At 37.3% G+C, this 19,196-nt stretch overlaps 2 protein-coding genes across 4 annotated transcripts in view; one reads left to right on the top strand and one right to left on the bottom strand.

The window, feature by feature from the left end:
• slc20a2 (solute carrier family 20 member 2) overlaps positions 1 to 5,175 on the bottom strand; it is a 40,286-nt gene extending 35,111 nt beyond the window's left edge. The window contains exon 1 of one of the 2 annotated variants that reach the window (XM_077223326.1): positions 4,581 to 5,175. The gene's annotated coding sequence lies outside the window, so the exon portion shown is untranslated. The remainder of the gene's footprint in view (positions 1 to 4,580) is intronic. The other variant, XM_077223328.1, reaches the window with a different exon arrangement.
• Positions 5,176 to 7,510: 2,335 nt separating this feature from the next.
• Positions 7,511 to 18,906, top strand: hsd17b3 (hydroxysteroid (17-beta) dehydrogenase 3). 2 transcript variants are annotated; one of them, XM_077223343.1, is made up of 11 exons: positions 7,511 to 7,607; positions 12,188 to 12,234; positions 13,211 to 13,286; positions 13,379 to 13,486; positions 13,574 to 13,641; positions 14,906 to 14,950; positions 15,764 to 15,798; positions 16,203 to 16,284; positions 16,392 to 16,457; positions 16,604 to 16,753; positions 17,717 to 18,906. In XM_077223343.1, exons 1-11 carry the CDS (start codon positions 7,583 to 7,585, stop codon positions 17,810 to 17,812), a joined length of 798 nt encoding a protein of 265 aa, XP_077079458.1. In that variant the 5' UTR covers positions 7,511 to 7,582; the 3' UTR covers positions 17,813 to 18,906. The 2 variants fall into 2 exon arrangements, with proteins under 2 accessions (XP_077079458.1, XP_077079456.1); XM_077223341.1 differs by lacking the exon at positions 7,511 to 7,607 and adding an exon at positions 7,806 to 8,039.
• The last annotated feature ends 290 nt before the right edge of the window (positions 18,907 to 19,196 follow it).

Genomic DNA, 19,196 nt, shown 5'->3' with positions numbered 1-19,196 from the left:
TTCATAAACAATGACAAACTAATGTGGTCACCTCCTCTTCTCCTGCTTATGTCATGTTTTTTAGTTTAAAATGCCCTCTAAGGTGGGAATTTAGCCACAATGTTCTGCAACAAACAGTACTATAACCTGTTCCGATATCTTCACAGCAAAATCATGTCCCTTTACAAAGAATTAGCCATTGTGTTTAAAGAGCACCTCCCAGCAGTTCCTTAACATATCAATGACTTATTGTTCCTTTAGTGCTGCAATGGGCATGGTAAATGGGCAACTTGCCTTCCTTTGAGAATGCCAAGCGAAGAGCCAAATGTTGTTGGGGTTACACACAAGGCTGAGCTGTGGGCACTGACATTCAAAGCTCAGAGGGAGTGTATTGTGAGAATAGCAACAGGGAACATGGATGATGGGTAATTCACTCCCTGTATTGTGGAAAACTCTGCCTCACTCTCTCATAAATCACTATCATACTAAATCTTAGATACATTTATAATTTTTTTATTAGCATCAAAAGTTATATTTGTGGCAAAGACTAAAAATAAACTAGTAATAAAAAAAATAGTATACAAACAATACAATTAAATCTCTTAATATTAGTTCCCAGTGAAATCTCTCTAGGTGCTAAGTTAAGGCTGCTCTTTGCCAGCTCAAAATTCAGTGTAAAGACATAATGCTGCACAAAAGCCAGATAAAATCAAGCATGCTCTGATCCACCTTAACTCCTATATAACAGTATATAGATGTAACTGCTGTGTAAAACCATTTAGGCTATGCCACCTTAAGGCTCAGGTTAAAAAGGTCTGTAAAGCGAGTACAAATACTCTAAAACCATTTGAGTCTCTGTATAAACAATCACTCAAAATAATTGTTAAGAAATCAGAAAATTTTCATCATTGCTCAATACTATATATATATATATATATATATATATATATATATATATATATACACACACACACACACACACACATACATACATACTGCACTTTGGTCCACATGGGGTGGAGAAAGAGGGGACTGTAATATTCCTCTCAGAAAATTTAAATTTAGTCAGTCCGTATTTTCAGTCAAAGCCGCAAGGGAATGGAACTCATTCCTATATTAGAAGACGGGATATGTATGCTTCTTTTAATTTTCATCTTTAAAAAATCGGCACTTACTACTTACTACTGTCAACATTATCATCTAAATACCTTCGCATCGATTGGGGTTATCTAAAGTTTTTTGTGAATAAACTCAAATCGCTGAGACCAAAAATGGGCAAATTGGCTTGAACCTGGCCATTTCTTTTTTTAATAAGTTCAACAACTCAGCAAACACTTATCAGATGTAGGCCCGGATACATAAACACTAAGAGGCTGTTGCTGTCTGATTCTATCACAATGCACACATGGCACATGATGCTGCACATGATGCTAGGATGAAATACTGGTTTTAAAGTCTCTTCATGCGGGTAAAAAAAAAAAAAGCATACACGTTTATTATGACAGGAACTTTTTTTTAGGCATTAATTGAATATTTGACATTCTGCCCATTCAAATCTGTGGAGAAATGTGTGATCTCAACCGAAGGTGAAGTCTGTTTTGTAGGTCCATAAAAGGACAGAAATCTGATATACCACTAAATTATATCAAGCACTGTGAGGAAGCATAAAAGTTATCCAGTATATTTGAAAAGCCTACTATTTGAATAAATCTTTTCATAGTCTTCTTGTGTTGATTCATCTTTTATAGTATATTCCAATCAAGAGCAGACTGAACACTGACTGTAAATTGTAAACTCTTACCAATACACAATAGGCGATGAGAAAGGGAGTCTAGACACATTGATTTCACATGTATGCATGATATTATTTGTCCATATGGCCCTCAGATTTAACTGAATTAACTAGCCATTTTTATCCAAAGCATAAGTAACTCAATATAACAAAACGGGCAGTTTAGATTCTGAACTCCGTACAGCAGCCATGTTATATATATTTAAGAGCAGCCATGTTATTTATATTTAAGAGCAGCCATGTTATATATATATATATATATATATATATATATATATATATATATATATATATATATATATAAGAGCAGAGTACAACAGTCGGATTCCAGAAGTAAAAATACCATTTATTTTTTATTTAGAAGAATTGATTTTTAACAATAACTTAAAAACCATTGAAGACAGACCTACTGTGAGGTTGGGTAATCGATGGTAGATGCTTTTTTGAAACCACCAACCCACATTATTTCAACTTTTTTAAATGATCACATGCTGCCTTCACACCATGTTGTAATTACCATTAATAAAGCTTCGTATGCTTTCAAATCACTCTCGCAGTACTTTGATGTTATAAGACGATCAGTTTGCACAGTGCCACTTCAAGTCGAACACGTGTTCTCACTTGTTGTTCGGTATGCTTGGGTCGTTTGGTCAGGACCAAAAAAAAAAAAAAAATTTATTCCTGGTCCGCTTAGCGTTCAGATTGGCATTTTTATCACAGAACCTAAAGGAATATGTTCACAAACAACCTGATTGGTCAGCTTCGTTTTGCCTATTTTGGGACAGTGTGGTGAAGTGCTGAGTTCCAGCAAAGTGATGAGTCCCAACTTAGGAGCCCAGTAGTATGCCTGATCTAAAGCTGTTCTCGCGATTCGTGATGTAATCAATCAAACTTTAATTCATTTAATAATCTTTCATTTGTATCCTGATTATTTATATAGTTAAAGTGAAAGAAATTGCATTTTTAGGTAGGCTACCGCTATGTTTTGTGACATTGTTAATTGTTATTACGCAATAAGGCACAATTTACTTTTATTTTATTACAAGCATGTCATAATTCGTAAACACAATTAGGCTATGCTTGTATCATATTTGTTATCGTAGTTTTTTATCGAAAAATATTGCAGTTGGTGAAAAAAACGTTATCTCTAATCATTTCGGATAGCTGTATGCTATGTGTGCTGTGTGCTGGGATAATGCGCTTATTGTATGTGCGTAACCTTGAGAACTCGCAAAGAGTTTATAAAATGTGTAAAGGAGTCAAACAGCAGCAGGAATCTCTCCATCACACACACAAATGAAGATCTGACGCAAGGAGACGCGGTTCTGATGCCTGTATCGAACCGTGATGGATGGGCAACATCACGACAACGACTTTTTAGGGTCTCATCTTGTTTTTGGTTCGTTTTTACATGTCTTTGGTCCGTGTTGGATTCATATTTCATTTGAACTGCACCAGAAATCATTTGGTTTTTTGTTTGGTGCGCACCATTGGATGGCAGCGTTCACACTTATTCAAATGAACCGCACTTACAGAGCAATCGCACCAGGGTTTATCTTAAACGAACCAAACATACCAAGTGTGACTGAACACACCCTTAAAGTCCCCGTGAACTGGATGTTGTTTACCGCACCACTTCTCAGTCTCAACCCCTCGCTTATTGCAGACTGATTGTGGAGCCTATGAGTGGAGGTGGTCATGTGGTACAAGTCGTAGCTCTAAAGAAAATTATTAGTTTACACATTGTAATTACAAGTTCTATAAGCACGTGATAACTTTATACAGCTCAGAATCGTTAAGGTAATTACGACATGGCGCGAACACACCTATATTTAACAGCGGAATTCCTGGTGAAAAACTACATTAGCCATGATTCTGCAAAGACAAATCCACCCATCAGAGAATAACAAATCACAAATTGTGCCAAAAGAATGACGTATAAATGGCAAAGCTTCTTATGATTGTAGTGATTTCCCTCATTAAAGTCTTATACCTACCTAATAATATTCATAACATAGCATACCACATAATAGTCTTGTTGAGACTATTCTAACAACAAAAATCCACTTAAAGATTCTTCGCAATAAAAAATTTTTCATGAAAATTGCTGTTCTTAATTATTTATTATGTGGTAACAGGGGTCTCTTGTACCGTCCTTTTGCACGTGAATTAATTACTTAGGCTACTAATTAAGTATTCAATTAAGTAGGCTAATTAATTACTGAAAGCAATATAGACCTGGTCTGTTATAGCGATTATTAGCACAGCTGTGATTACATGTGGCAAGAGGCAATTCCTTTCGGGTCACACTACTTAACTTTAAACTGCATTTGTGCGTTATATTTTGTTGTGGACCGTGAAAAAAAGTGTTAATAGTGCTTCGACATTACAAAATGTTACAACAGACAATCACGTGTATAACGTCTCTAAAATCACTGCAGCCTGTTCGTTGCTGTCTGTCTTGCGACCTCTTACAAATACATAAATTCACATTGGAACAAATCAACGAAAGCCGTGTCACTCACAAAACGATCACCATGCTTAATACAAAGCGGTTAATAGCATTACATACCAGTGGACAAATCTGACCCTGAGGAAAATCACGCAATCCCTTCTTAATATACAAGCACTTTAGAGACAATATCACCGCGTCTCAACGGCATGAAGCAGCTGCACACGCGAGTAACAAAGTAATAAGCGGTCATTTTCCTATTCCTGAGCGCGTGGTGCTGCAAATATTGCGTGAATCTAATCCATTGAATTATCTACGGTTTGACAGCGCTCAGTAACAAAAGCTCTTTTTACTCACCAAGAAGAAAATGTAGACCTCGGACGAGGCTTAACGTGCTTCAGACGACCAGTCTAAGAGCCCTTACTTTATAAAGAGACATTAGCGCGGAGATTCCTAAAGGCTTCCTTCAGCTCTGGCGACCATGTTTGTCCTGACTGGCTGACTGACTGACTGTTGCTGGTGTGTGGCTGTGTGCATCCGGGCGATTGGGGGATCAGGGGGGCAGGAGCTTTCCGTGTATGGAGAAAACACGGGAAAGAACGTGTGGAGACCTATGGTGGAGACGAACCAACGCAAAGTCCTGTCCCCTTCAGCTAAAGTAGCCTATCAACCAAATGTCAGTGGCTTCAAGTAAACTGGCTTTTTATTAGGTTTATTATGGGATGTTTAGATATGACCGAAATGTATCCTTGTGGGTGTAAGAGCCACGAGGGCATTGCTTTTTCTGAGGAAACCGGAGGTTTATTGTAATGTCTGGATCACGTAACTTAACGATCGATATCCATAATGAATCTCCATTGGAAGTGTTTACATTCTTAAATCGAAATATTGATGTTTTATGTTTCCGGGCAGGTAGTTGTCAGTATGCGTACTGTTACGTAACAACATTCGCGCGTTCTCAACACATGCGCGCCACACGAGACCGGGAAGTCCGACTCCTTTCTGCGAATCGGTTCTGTTAATGATTCGTTTAAAAAAATGTTAAAACAATTCAGCGGTTATTTTACACTCGGACGTAATTGCACGTGGTCCCTTTACATTATTTGCATTTTAATATTTTAAATGGGGATGATTCAGGATAATTGGTCCCAATTAATTTAATTATTTTCTTGAACGAATTGTTCAGACCAATTTTGTGATTCAAACGATTCATTGAACAAATTCGACTCGGAATTATCAATCGGGCACGACGAGACAAGTTCAGAAGAGCAACACCACAAGTTCACTGAGGTCATCCCAGGCATTTACCGTACATAGAGCATCAACATATTTCCCTCTCGGCGGTGTAGTACAGCTGCACGCTCATCACTCCATCTGTCTAGAGCAAACATGATATAAATAATGAGGTAACATTTAGGAATATAACAATATAACACGTTACCTCTGTTAATTTCGACCAGACGGTGCACCAGTAAGAATTTTGTGCCATCGGGTTGCTTATGTTAATAATAATAATAATAATAATAATAATAATAATAATAATAGAGGACGCTATTTCTTCGGTTCTTACAGTTTGATAACATAACTTTATATAACTATATTCTACATACTGTATATTGTCCGTTATAATTAAAGTTAAATTATTCGAGAAGTTGACATGCATATTCGTTCACATGAAAAAAAATTTCAAACTCATTGCTACTAAGAGATAATTTAAGATGCAGTTCGATAACATGAACTGGCCTATAGACTATATAGCCTAGTGGCCGTATGCATAATTAAAGTTAAATCATTAACTTAATTGTGGTTTTTCATCCATATATTTAAAGGGATAGGCCTAGTTCACCCAAAAAGGAAATTTCTGTCATCATTTACTCCCCCTCAAGTTGTTCCGAACATGTATGAGTTTCTTCTGTTAAACACAAAAGAAGATATTTTGAAGAATTTTGGTAACCAGACAGTTGATGGTAGTAGTAGGAAAAAAATACTGTGGACAATAGGTCCAACTGTTTGGGTACTGACAGTCTTCAAAATATCATCTTTTGTGTTCAGCAGATAAAAAAAAACCTCATACAGGTTTGGAACAACATGAGGGCGAGTAAATGATGACAGAATTTTCATTTTTGGGTGAACAGGCGACCAAAAAAATTCCAAACTTGGTGAACATCGCCCTCTGCTGTTTCATCCCGACATGCAAATGTTGATTTAGTAAGACGAGAAGTGCTCGTTAAATAATAATAATAATAAAAAACATTACAGTGAATAATCCTAATTTCTACATCTCTCTAATAACATCTTGAATAATATAGCAAACCGGTTGCTAGAGATTAAACAATGAGGCAGAAAACATTTGACATCCATTCAGTTTAAACTATTCCGGAGTGGGCAGTGGCTGGCAGAGCCAAACAAAGCCCTTCTATGAGATTTATTAATCTGAGGGAGGGAGTTTTATTTTTGAGTCTACTCGCATAATTTAACATATGTTTAGGACAATCAACATAAAATGGAGTAGTATAAAACATGTTTCGCAGTTGGGCTGTAGGCTATAGGGCGTGATTTGTACTACACTAGATGGCGGTGGAGCTTTTTAAATAAAGTGCCTCAGAGAGTTCAACACTGCAGTGCCAGACAAATGTTCTACAGGGCTGAGATGATAGAGCAAGAGAAGGGCAACTTGTGTGATGATGAATTAAAGAGTGATTGTTGACATATCTTCACAAGATCAATAATTGTGGGGGGAAAAAATGTCAACAAATGAGGTGAGCAGTGCACATTTACTGTAAATCAAGCTACAAAACTTGATATTTAGTCGTACCTTTCAGTCTTCCCTTGAAAAAGTTAAATAAATAAAGGATAAAAAAAGAGTTGTCTGGGTGGTCTTACTAATAAATTATTAATACATTTTATCACCCTCGTTTATCACACAGATATAAATTGATAAACAGTGAAATCTTTTTGTTGTTGAGCCTTATTATTGTAACATGAGCAAATGTGTTTTTTATATCACTAATCCATCTCTACATTAATTATAACACTAAACTGAATGTGACAATATAAATAAAAAGGGTTTATAAAAATATAAAAACACCAGAATTTAAGGTAAAAAAGAGGGGTTGGGGGGTACTAATAGTGCCAGGTTAGTGAACTCGTTAATAGGTTGTTAAACAGCTTGGGTCCATATTGATAAAAGCCCACTTTTTAATTTTTTTTGTGTTTAACAAGCAACCTGCAGATAGAAGATATAGACTAGGTGGACTATATTTAGCAATTATATTGCTATGGTATGTAGGGGCAACACCCTAAAATCTGTTCTGTAAGACGGCAGTGAAGGGATTTAAGTGCTGATTCTTTAGTACAGAATGGACCTATATTCTGTGAAACAAGGTAAGTCACTTAAATTCACTTCACTCTGGGATTTGAAAGACAATAGGTGAGCTTACTCGTACTAAATGGCACAACACACACACACACACACACACACAAATCAGGAATGTGAATTATGTCCTGGTCAGAATGGGCTGAGAAGATTCTGATTGGCCGAGGGAGCTGTCAGCATTGAGGTTGAAAGCTTGTGGTCAGATTAGATGAGAGAATGAGAACCGTGCAGTATAAAGAAGGACCAAAATAGCAAGAAGGACTCATTTTAAGCCTTGAGAAAATCCATCATGACTCTCACTGAGATTCTCTTCATCTTGACCGGGACTTGCACCGTTCTGGTTTTTGGAGGGAAACTAGTATGCCTTCTTATGATGTTTGCCCCAAAGCTCTTCTGTCCTCTTTCTGAATCTTTTTTCACCTCTCTGGGGAAATGGGCAGGTGAGATACACCAACATTTTGACTTTATTTCCTGTAATTTTGTTTATATAACAGTCAGTCAAGTTTAGTTTAAATATCATACTTCAAAGATTTTTGCAGGGGAAAAATGAGAAAAAGATGTCTTTCAGCAAAAAAAAAAAAAACTTTTACTAAAATTACATTACTACATTAAATCATGCTTAATAGATAATTATTTTAAAAGTAAGTTGTTAGTTAACAGTTAGAAGTGTCATGATTTAATCATTTAAGAATTATGCAATGTTTTTGTATGTTGAACACATGCTGCTGTGCCTTGAAGGACAACCGCTGGTTGAGAACAGTCAGAGTGAAGCCAGCACTACCTTGCTGTTGTTCCACTGTTTGACCCAGGAACAAGTTTCTCATCTCACTTTAAATTGTCACTCACAAAATGTCTTGCTTCCCTAAACAGGACTTTTATTGTTTGCAAAAGAGGGATCCTCTTTATGGCTTTCTTGAAATTATACTGTTTATACAAGTTCAGCAACACAAAACAACAATTCCAGCCACTTTTTCCCAAGCTTCCTTTCCATTCCATTCCGGTACTGAGAGGGGCAGAGAACAAAAGGCAATTAGAACAGTATGTTCTAGGACGCGATTTCTCTATTCATTTCTTGATTTTGAATGGTGGTTCCTGTTCATTTTAAAACAAATTAACCTTACCTTTTCTCTCTTTCCACAACTAATTCTTTCACTTTGAGGCTTTGAAAAGTTCTTCCTGGTGTGCGTGTGCATTACAATATCCCTTCCCAGGGGGTGTTTTCTAGCATGTTAAGACATAGTACATCTGCTGTTCCTTAGTTTCACTTTGAATGAATATTCATGCAGAGCGTTTTGCAATTTGTCCTGCACATTCTAGATGTCACACAGTTGGTTTGGCCTGTATAAGTTATAAGGCCCGGCTGGATCGGCCCAAAGAAGGTTTTCCGATCAGCGGTTGAAGGTCGCTGCACATTACTGTCTATCCGCATGGCAAAGTAATTGATTAAATTAAATACATTTTCTCATATGTATTTACTCGTTACGTCATCTGACTCCAAAAAATGAAAAAGGTTTTAATGATATCTCTACAACATCATTAAGTGTGCGCGAATGTTCGACTATTCTTTTTAACTCTTTACTGAAAATAATGTCAGAGTTGATTAGAATAAAATCAAATGTTTACAATTTATTATGTCAGGTAAATGTATCACGCCAGTTGCATAATCAGTTCAAAGATAATAGATACAAACATCAAATAGTCTAGAATAAAGAGAGAAGATTCAATACCTGGACATTATAAAAAACTACATGATGCGAAGTATACGCAAAACACGGGCTAGTTTTACAAGAGAGAGTTCAAATGTTAATTTCCACAAAGTTCCTTTGTCTCATCAGGGAGTGGTTGTTCCTCAAGTAGACTGTCTGGGATTTATCTAATTTCTCAAGTCTTACAAAGTGCATGATATATATATATATTAGGGCTTCTGTGGGTTATCAAATGGGCATCCCACTTCTTTGATGTTTCAACGATTTAAGACCATGACATCTCAGGGGGGCTCGACGGTAGAAACAGAGTCCTAGTTCCGCCCCTGCTCTCCACCTCCAAACTCAGGATTATCCGGACTCATTGCTGGTTTAGTACTTCCTGGTACTTCCGGACTGCCCTGCGAACCCCCTGCAGCCAACCTCCACCAACAGGTTCCAAGCCCTCCATCCTTTCCGTTGGCACTCGAGAATCAAAGCCTGATATTTCTTAAGCTTACGCTTGTGTGCCTCTTCCATCGTCTCTTCCCAGGGTACTGTGAGCTAAATAAGTACCACCTGCTTGGTACCCAAAGCACAATGTTAGGTCTGAGGCTTGTATGGAATATTTCCTCTGGGAATTTGAGTTGCTTCTTGAGAACTGCCCGCATCTTCCAGTCGTTTTCCGTGGCCCGGACTCCTTTACTCCTCCTCTCTGTTACCGTGCCCTCCCCAGACCTAAGGAACTGAATGAAACAAGGCCTCTTAAATAGTTGTTTTGGCTTCTTTCTTGCCTGCTCCACCCAGACAGCCAGCCGAGTTAATATTTGGTCATGTCGCCACCAAAATTTCCCATTAACCAAACTTGACCTGCACGAGGAGAGGACGTGTTCAAGATTAGCTGGCCTTCTGCAGAATCAGGCTCTCTGTCAAACGCCAAGTATGAAGGTTTGATGGAGTAAATAGGACATTATATATGGAAGACAATAGAAACTCTCTTCCATGCTCCAGATGTCCTGCCAGGTCAGAACCCTCTCCTGCACGCTCTCCCAACTTGTCCAGCTGCCCTGCTTTTTCATGGCTACAGACTTAACATGTCGTCTATCCCCCTTTGCCTTATGGACCTCCCTCTGCACCATGCCACACCAGTCCCTCGGATTCGCCCACTTCTAGCTTGCCCTGGTTGAGAAACCTAGCCATTGCCTTCCCTGGGCCACTGACCTGAAGGTGTCAGCATGTTTCAGGCGCACCTCCGCCATCCTACCCCTTGCGAACCGTTCTAACCTCAATAACCTGACGTACTCTTACGTCTTTACTGTTTCGCAGCATCATAGCCTGCCTTGTTTTTGTTATTATACTCCTCCACCACTGATGTAACTGCCAGCTGCAGCTTGTTGCCTGTGCTATACAGGCATATGGAACAGAAGCTTTATGGAACCATGCTGAACCATCTCCTCAAATAGTTAAAATAGTCCAATCTCTCCACGGTAGAGACAGGTATCTCATAAATGAGCAGTGGCCAGATCAATCTGGGTAGGTCCCTATGCTGGTATCCCCAGGCCTTATACTTGCCAGGCAAGCCGCTCTTCTCCAGCGATGTCATCCAGGTTTCAACTTCCTTAAACATTTCTTAAACACTCTGCTTGTCATTGAGGTCTGCCCTGTACCACTTTCCCAAGCTCTCCACTGACTTTCCTTGGACTGTTGGAATGGTGTCCTCTTTGATCTTAAAGTGAAACCGATTCTGGATGTGTTCCCTCCTCAACACCGAACTTCTGGAATTATTGGGTTTGAACTCCATCCTTGCCCAATCAGAGAGCTCAACAAGTCCTCCAGTGTCCATCCTCCTTTGGATACTGATCTTACCGTGATGGTCAAGTCACCCATGAATTCTCTGATAGGCACCTGTTGGGTGCCATCTGCCAGTACTGCACCCCTATGTAACTTCTCGGCTGACTTGACAAGGAGATTCATTGCTGCTGAGAACAGAATGAATAGCCTCTACCAGTCAGTGATAAATTGTGCGGTGGTGAAACGCATGTTAACCATACTGAGGTAGCACAGCATTTATTTAATTATTATAATTATAATAAATTATAAAACTGAAGCAAGCCAAATCAAGGTTGAATGGTTCACATTTACAAAGATATTTCATTCAAAATATTTATCTTGAGATCTCAATGAGATTGTGAAGCAGGGTACTACTTGTACTTCTACACACAAACAGTGGTACAAAGAAAGAACGAAAGCATGGGAAACCACTTAAGTAAAAAAGACACAAAAAAGTAATTTTCCCACATAGAGACAACACACAGACATTAGTTCAAATCTTTCTAGTCTGCAATGAAAGCATGAAGGCAGTAATTACATCTTACATAATTTCCTCTATATTATACACTGGCCCGCCAGCACCCTTTTTCCTGCCACTCCCTTGTACCACCTACAATGTGAACTTCTATGATGGTCTAATAGTCAGAGGAGGAGAGAAGATGCAGCTCCAGACTTTCAGAGAGACATTTCACACATATGCACCACCCATTCTTCCTCTTTGTTTATTAAATTGCTGGGTACACACAATCTGTCCAAGAACATGCTGTTAAAACACTGACTACCCATCGTCTGAAGTGTGTTAGATTCTCAGAGGGAGTGATAGGAGATAGATTATCACATTCTGCATACACTTGATACGAGAGTTTATTTTCTGTAAAAGAAAAAAAGTAAATTATGTGGTCATAGTTATTTACATTGTAAAATATATAAAGTATTGTTAAAAAAAATTCTCAGATTGAATAGGTTGTTGATCACATTTGTTCACAACATAAACAGACACATCAGTGAATTAGAGAAATAATTATTCTTACTGTTTACGATTTCAAGAATAATACTGAATATTTCCTCTGTTTCAGTGGTCACTGGAGGGTCAGATGGAATAGGCAGAGCATATGCAGAAGAGGTAACCGCCTATGTGAAAACTGTTTTATTGACTATATCTTGATATTAGATTAGTTCAATAATTAAGTATAAGGATAAAAAGGTAACAGTAAAATGTGTTAATGCTTATCATAGACTGCTTATCTTTATAATGACCTGATTATATACACTGACTACAATAATTATTACTTTTATTCTGCAAAGAATGCATTAAATTGATCAAAATAAATGACATTAAAGACATTTATAATGTAACAAAATATTTCTATTTCAAATAAATGCTGTCTTTTTTAACTTTCTATTCATCAAAGAATAGTGAAAAAAGAATGTATCATGGTTTCCACTACAATATTGTCACAAGGGAAGAGGAACATAGAAACTCCTATGCAGAAAATTTAGTTTATTTGCAAAAACAAAGACGGCAATCCAGAAGACAAAAATCAGTCTAACAGCTTCACATGTAAAGACAATTCAGGACAAAGAGAAGAACCGAACTGAGGGCTTAAATCCATGGCTAAATGAGGAACCAAACCAGACTGGGGTGAACATAATAAATTAACCAATGAGAAACAACAGAAACCAACTAACAACTGGAACAAAGGGAACAGGAACTAAACACAGGAAGGAAACACGGGAACCAAAGGAAAAACAACAAGTGTCCACACAAGACCGTTACAAATATTAAGCAGAAATACAAAGTGTTAAGCAGCACAAATATTTTCAACATTGATAATAAAAAGTTTTGATTCAACAAATCAGCATATTAGAATGATTTCTGAAGGATCATGAGACACTGAAGACTGGAGTAATGTGTATACCTGTGAAGTATAGGCCTGTAATCAATCTGGAACAGGAAGTAATCTTTAGTTTAGGCTGCTCCAAATTCTTTGTTAAGATCCCATGCTGTATTTAAGCAAAATAATTACCAACTCATCTCATATAGATATAGGCTGTTTCAATAAGACTTTACAATTTTTGTATTTCCTGTCTCTGTGCAGCTTTCAAAACTAGGTATGAATGTGATTGTCATCAGCAGAAATCAAGAGAAGCTTGACAGAGCAGCCAGGAAGATCGGTGAAGTGTTTACTGTGGAAATTTCAGTTTCTTAGCTTTATCTGTAGTCTTAGAGCTCATTTTTAACCAGCTTTCTTTTCTTGTTCTGACAGAGCTCACTACAGGAGGAAAAGTCAAAGTAATAGCTGCTGACTTCACCAAAGACGATATATATGGACACATTAAAGAAAACATTGAGGGTTTGGATATTGGTATTTTAGGTCAGTAGGTATCAGATATTGCTCATATATCAGAGTTGCAGTTATAATAAAAACAGTAGCTTTACTGTTACTTTTCTTTAAACACAGTAAACAACGTTGGGATTCTACCGAGCCAAATACCCTGCAAGCTACTAGAAACATCTAATTTGGAAGAAGTGAGGTCACCTATGGTTCATACAATCATTTTTCATGCATTTATCTTTATAAATACTAAGGGTTTTCAAACGGTTCCTGCATGGATCCTTCTCAGCCCTGTGCATTTTTAATATCTCCCTTATTTAAAGTGGGCATGAAACTACAGTATATGCTACTAGTGTAGGCTCCCATTAAAGGTGGGGTAAGCGATATTTGAAAAACGCTGTTTGAAAGTTAGCCGGACTGACACACAAACAAACAACACAAACATGTGTAGCCAATCAGCATTAGGGGGCGTATGGCAGTGGAGGAGAGAGAATGAGACATGTTTGTTGGCTCGCAAGCAATCATGTACCACACCCTAGCAACCGAGTGGCGGGTTTTGCCACTGCAAGCACCACTTCACATTTTCTTCAGGAAATGTACATTCTAGTTAATCCTGTGTTATTCAGAAACTGAAACAACACCTTTAGCATACTCTAATATATTCTTTAATGTTAACTATTTTCCTTCATTCTTCCATATTTCTTCTCTTTGCACTTCTCTTTCTTCATCATAATCCTTACAATTTATAATCACATGTTCCACAGTTTCACTCTCTCCACATTTCTCACACATTCCCGTTAGATGTTTAGATATTAGATGTAATGTTGTATTCAAACCTGTATGTACCATCCTTAATCTTGTGATTATATTTTGGTCCCTCCTTATTGCTGATTTTATTTCTCTTATACTGTGTGGCAGTTCCCAACACAGCTCTGATGATGGTTGCAGTTTAAATACTCTCCTTCCCCTCCCAGCATCCAATCACAGCAGGGCATTGATTATTGGCATCAGGTTGAAACCATTTCTCCTACGAAGAGAGACAGGGAGAGAGAGAGTGAAAAAGAGCACAGCTTGGGCACACAAAAACAAAACCTTATGGCTCTGGGTGTAACAAGTGTAGTGCACTCGCCTCGCATGCCGGCGATCAGGGATCGAGACGACTCGGAGCAGGGCGGTTTGGATTGAAGAGAGGGGTGTGTTTGTTTGGGTTGATTTCAAATATCAACAACGTCCAACAGCGTTTTTGAAATATCGCTTACCCCACCTTTAACGATGTAGTAGTAATTATTTTAGATATTGGTAATAGAAAAATGCCCACTGTAAATCTACATGGAAGCATGTTTTTTTTTATAAAATATCACAAATATCAGAAATGAAATTCTATCAAGCAATAGTTGGTAGCCTATTACAAATTATTTATCAGAAACTTGTTTATATGTTTCATGTGGTGGTTTCTAGAGAATACATGATGTTATCAACTGCAATGTAAAAGCCATGGTAAAGGTGAGTAAAGGCAAACAGAACTGTACACTATGAATATTGTTGGCTCTGTGAAGAAATGCTTATGTTGCTCTATTTTAAACGCGTCTGCTAAATGCATACATGTAAATGTAACTGGGTCTTTACCACTCACTCATACTGTTACAAATAGATAAGGAAGTTAACTGGTGGGTCGCAGTGGTCACATCCAAAAATGAGTCACAGCTCTGACAAGGTAGCAGAAAACAAGGGAAAAAATGCAATTAATTAAATACAGCTAATGATATAATTGTCTATAGATAGCAAAAATCTCAGCATAAAATGAAAGTTGGAAGTTAGAATAGTCTTTTCTTCCCGATTGTGATGTATATCTGAGTGAAATGGCTTCTCGAACAAGAAGAAATGTAGGTTGGGACTTGATTTAGTCCATGGAGAATTGATTAGATGGTTTTATTTTGCTATTGCAGTGATCTGATGTGAGTGACAGGTTGTCCTGCTCTCACCAGTAAACATGTCATCAGAGAAGAGATGTTGCTGCAAGAGGGAGGGGAACTTATTTTGATGAGGGACACATGAATAATAAAAAAAGATATACACAAATAAATCATTTGTAATAATAGAATTGTCAATTTCATGTCAATTCTTAAGTGTTAATAATTTTGCATTGCATATACAGATCCGTGTAATATTAATACATTTTTTGGTTGAAATATTGGATGCTAAATAATTTTGAGTCGCCACTTTACGTCCAACGTAAAATCCTAAATAAAAGCCTGATTCAGTGCTAAAGAGATTGATTTAACAGAATGCACTAACACTGTTTTTCCCCATATTTAGATGTGCAGAATTGTCCTACCAGGAATGCAGCAAAGGTTTGGCCTTCTCTGTTGACTAGTTTTCTCGCAATTTTTCATTTAGACAATCCGTTGACTGTACTGTAAGTAATGTTGTACCTACATGTCATCTAACTGAGTATTAGTAGACTGTTAGATTTAGGGTTAGTAGAATAAGGGGTTAGGGTTAGTAGAATAAGTTGACATGTAGTTGCAAAGTTACTTATAGTCTGTAGAATGTCTGTTGGGGTCCATCAAAAAAAATTGTTAGCAGATATTAAGCAGAGAGTCCTACTAATATTCTAATAAGAGTTAGTGGACATGTAAGGTGCAATGTTACTTATAGTAAAAAAAAAAATTCTTAAAGGGACCTTTTAAAATAAAAATAAAAATGCCAGAATTTTAACATATGACAAGCACACTGACAATAAGTATTTCCTCAGAGGAAGAGGAGTCATTCTGAATGTGTCTTCTGGAATAGCCAAAATACCCTGCCCTATTTACACCTTGTACTCAGCATCAAAGGTAAAAAATAAATTAAAACAAAAACCATGTACACAAAGTTGAAAAGCACTGTATTAGCAATGTCAACATATCACGTCAAAATATATTTTTAATATATATCTGTTCAGGTTTTTGTGGAGAGATTTTCACAGGGTCTTCAAGCTGAATATAAATCCAAGGGAATTATTATTCAGGTAGAATAAAAAAAACTTTCCACACTACTAACCACACAACAGTTAAATAATGTGGTTTTTGTGTGCGTTTATCAAATTTACATATCTGCTAACCAGAAGTGAGATGTCAATGTCTTCATTCCCTTAAGTCTTTTTTTTTTTCTCAGACGGTGGCTCCATTTGGGGTTTCAACTTCAATGACAGGACATCAGAAGCCAGATATGGTTACATTCACAGCTGAGGCGTTTGTGAGGAGCTCGTTGAGGTATCTGAAGGCTGGTGACCAAACATATGGCAGCGTCACTCATACCATATTGGTAATGACCCCTGTTTATTAATATAGTTAAAGTGCACTCTTAAAAATAAAGGTTCTTTATTAGCATCAGTGGTTCCATGTCAAACCTTTAACATTTATGGAACCTTTCCATTGAACAAAAGGTTATTTATTTATAGTGGGAAAATGTTTTTTAGATTATTAAAATGTACTACACGTTAAGAAAAAAATGGTTCATTTAAGAACTGTTCACTGAAAGGTTCTCTTGGGAACCCAAAATGGTTCTTCTATGTATGGCACTTCTGAAAACCCCCTTTTTTTAAAGGGACTATGTGTAGTTTTTTAGGTATTTTATTATCTAAAATCAATATTTTTATTCATAAATATGTCCTCAATGGTGTACAAATACCTCTGCCAATTATCTGACTTGTCCTCGTAAACAAAGAATTTATTATCTTTATATAAATGTGACGGGTAGGTCCACGGAGGCTTCCATGTCCTTCCGCCATCTTGAAAAACTATAATAGCAGAGAGGGTCAAAAAGTACTAGGCAAACGCGTTTCCACAACACGTTTTGGTTCAGAGCCAGCGTCACGTAACTGAAAGCAGCAGAAACGGAGGAGCAGAGCAGTGAGAGGCGCTTGTCACATGTCATTGCCCCGGCAAGTTTAAAAGGCTACATTGCACTGTTATTATTCATACTGTAACATTCGTTTGTTCGTTGTGTCAAGTTGCAGTTTGTTTGAAATAACAAACCTGTTCACCCGAAGGAAAACTCGACGAAGTGCTATTAGAAGACATCCTGTCATAGCTTTTTGGTACATAACAGCTACCGTAGATGCAACACGCATTTGAAAAAGCGAGGCGCTGGAGAGCACAATTCGTTTCAATGCAAAATACAATTTCACCGCTAGATGGGAGAAATTCATACACAATGTCCATTTAAAAGAGTGTGTGTGATTTCTGTGCGTGTATTGTTTCTGACCAACGTGTAAATCTCCTATAGGGCGGGATTGTGCAGTCCATTCCCACCTGGGTCCTGCAGAGTGAAGCGTTTCAGCATCACTTTAAGGAGTATGTGAAGGAAAGGGTCAAAAGCTGAGAGTTGTCATTCTCTAAGTATGTATAGAGTAAATATTGTTGAACATTTTAACACCACAACTGTTGTGTTTGCTTGCACTAATAATAACAATACAGTTAGCAAAAATATAAGACTGTAGAAGAAAGTGTGAGGACGAAGCAACTGACAGGCCTCTGTCCATGGTCCTTCAAAATATGCTATATCAGTGTTGATAATGGAATGTAATAATTATTAATCAAAATCATATCAGTAGACAGAAGATAGTTGAGCAGAACTGACCTTGATAACATTAAGAGAAGGTCAGTTTCACAAAGGCCAAATGACAGCCGAAGAGGTGTGACCTTGTTATTTTTTTGTCTATATTTTAAGATTAGAAAATGTTTGGTCTTATTTAAAGAGCAAAATCATGTTTTCATTTGAAATATCCAGTTATTTGGCGCCACACAGTGGTTAAATGCACTTTCACATGCTCTTTAAAGCTTGAAGATGATACATTTTTTCTCATTATCCCTATTATTTTGACTTTTATGTGACTAATCGCTCTGTAGCTGCAAAGACGCACAAGAACGCACAATTTTTTATTTATATGGATATACAGAGAATATATCTTAGAACAATTTTAAGAACAGTTAGTCCGAGTCAGTCTCATTTGAGTTGACAAATTTCACCAAACTTTCTATTTAACACAGACATCATACACTTCTCAACGCCACACACTATGGATCTTGCTGTAAAGTAACTGCTGTCCTTACTTTATATCTCATTTAACTTTAAAAAAAGAGCTGCTAGTTTTGTTTCTGACTCTGACATGCGGCCAGCAGAGGGCATATTTTTGATTCTACAACATGCAGTGTGTGGATTCAGATTTCAAAGATCTCTTGAAGATGCTGAGCAGGTAAAGCACACAAACAAGTGCAGTCTGATGGGGGATTTCCAGCTGTTAATAAAGCTGTTCACCCTTAAGCGTGCTGTCCTGATTGAAATACTGCTGACAGGATGACAAGTTTCCACTCACATTAAAGGGTTTGTGTTTTTACTACAGGGAATTTCCACTGATAATTTATAATGATACTGCTTATAACAGAAAAGACATTTAAGTGGAATAAGGCAATAATAATTTTTTTTTTAAAAAACTGGGAAATCTATTGTTCATCATGTCTAAGCTATGCTGGCTTTGACTGCAGCAGTGATTTATGATAATTGAATGTTTTTTTTTTTTTAAAACAAGCTTCCAGATAATCGCAGATAAGCAAAATAAAAGTTGCAAACGTAATACCCCAAATCTGGGGAAACCACCAACTATATCTCAAAACAAATGAATGTGGTTTAAATAGTGTACAAACTACCCTGTATCTTGAAACAGCCTCACATTCTCCATTCCATCATTTTGCTATATGGCTGTTTT

This window comes from Siphateles boraxobius, unplaced genomic scaffold (genome assembly GCF_051911475.1).
Source record: "Siphateles boraxobius isolate OS27281-9 unplaced genomic scaffold, OSU_SipBor_1 9, whole genome shotgun sequence".
Lineage (NCBI taxonomy): Eukaryota > Metazoa > Chordata > Actinopteri > Cypriniformes > Leuciscidae > Siphateles > Siphateles boraxobius.
The sequence above is the reverse complement of the archived record's forward strand: the minus strand, read 5'-3'. Positions and strand labels throughout refer to the sequence as shown.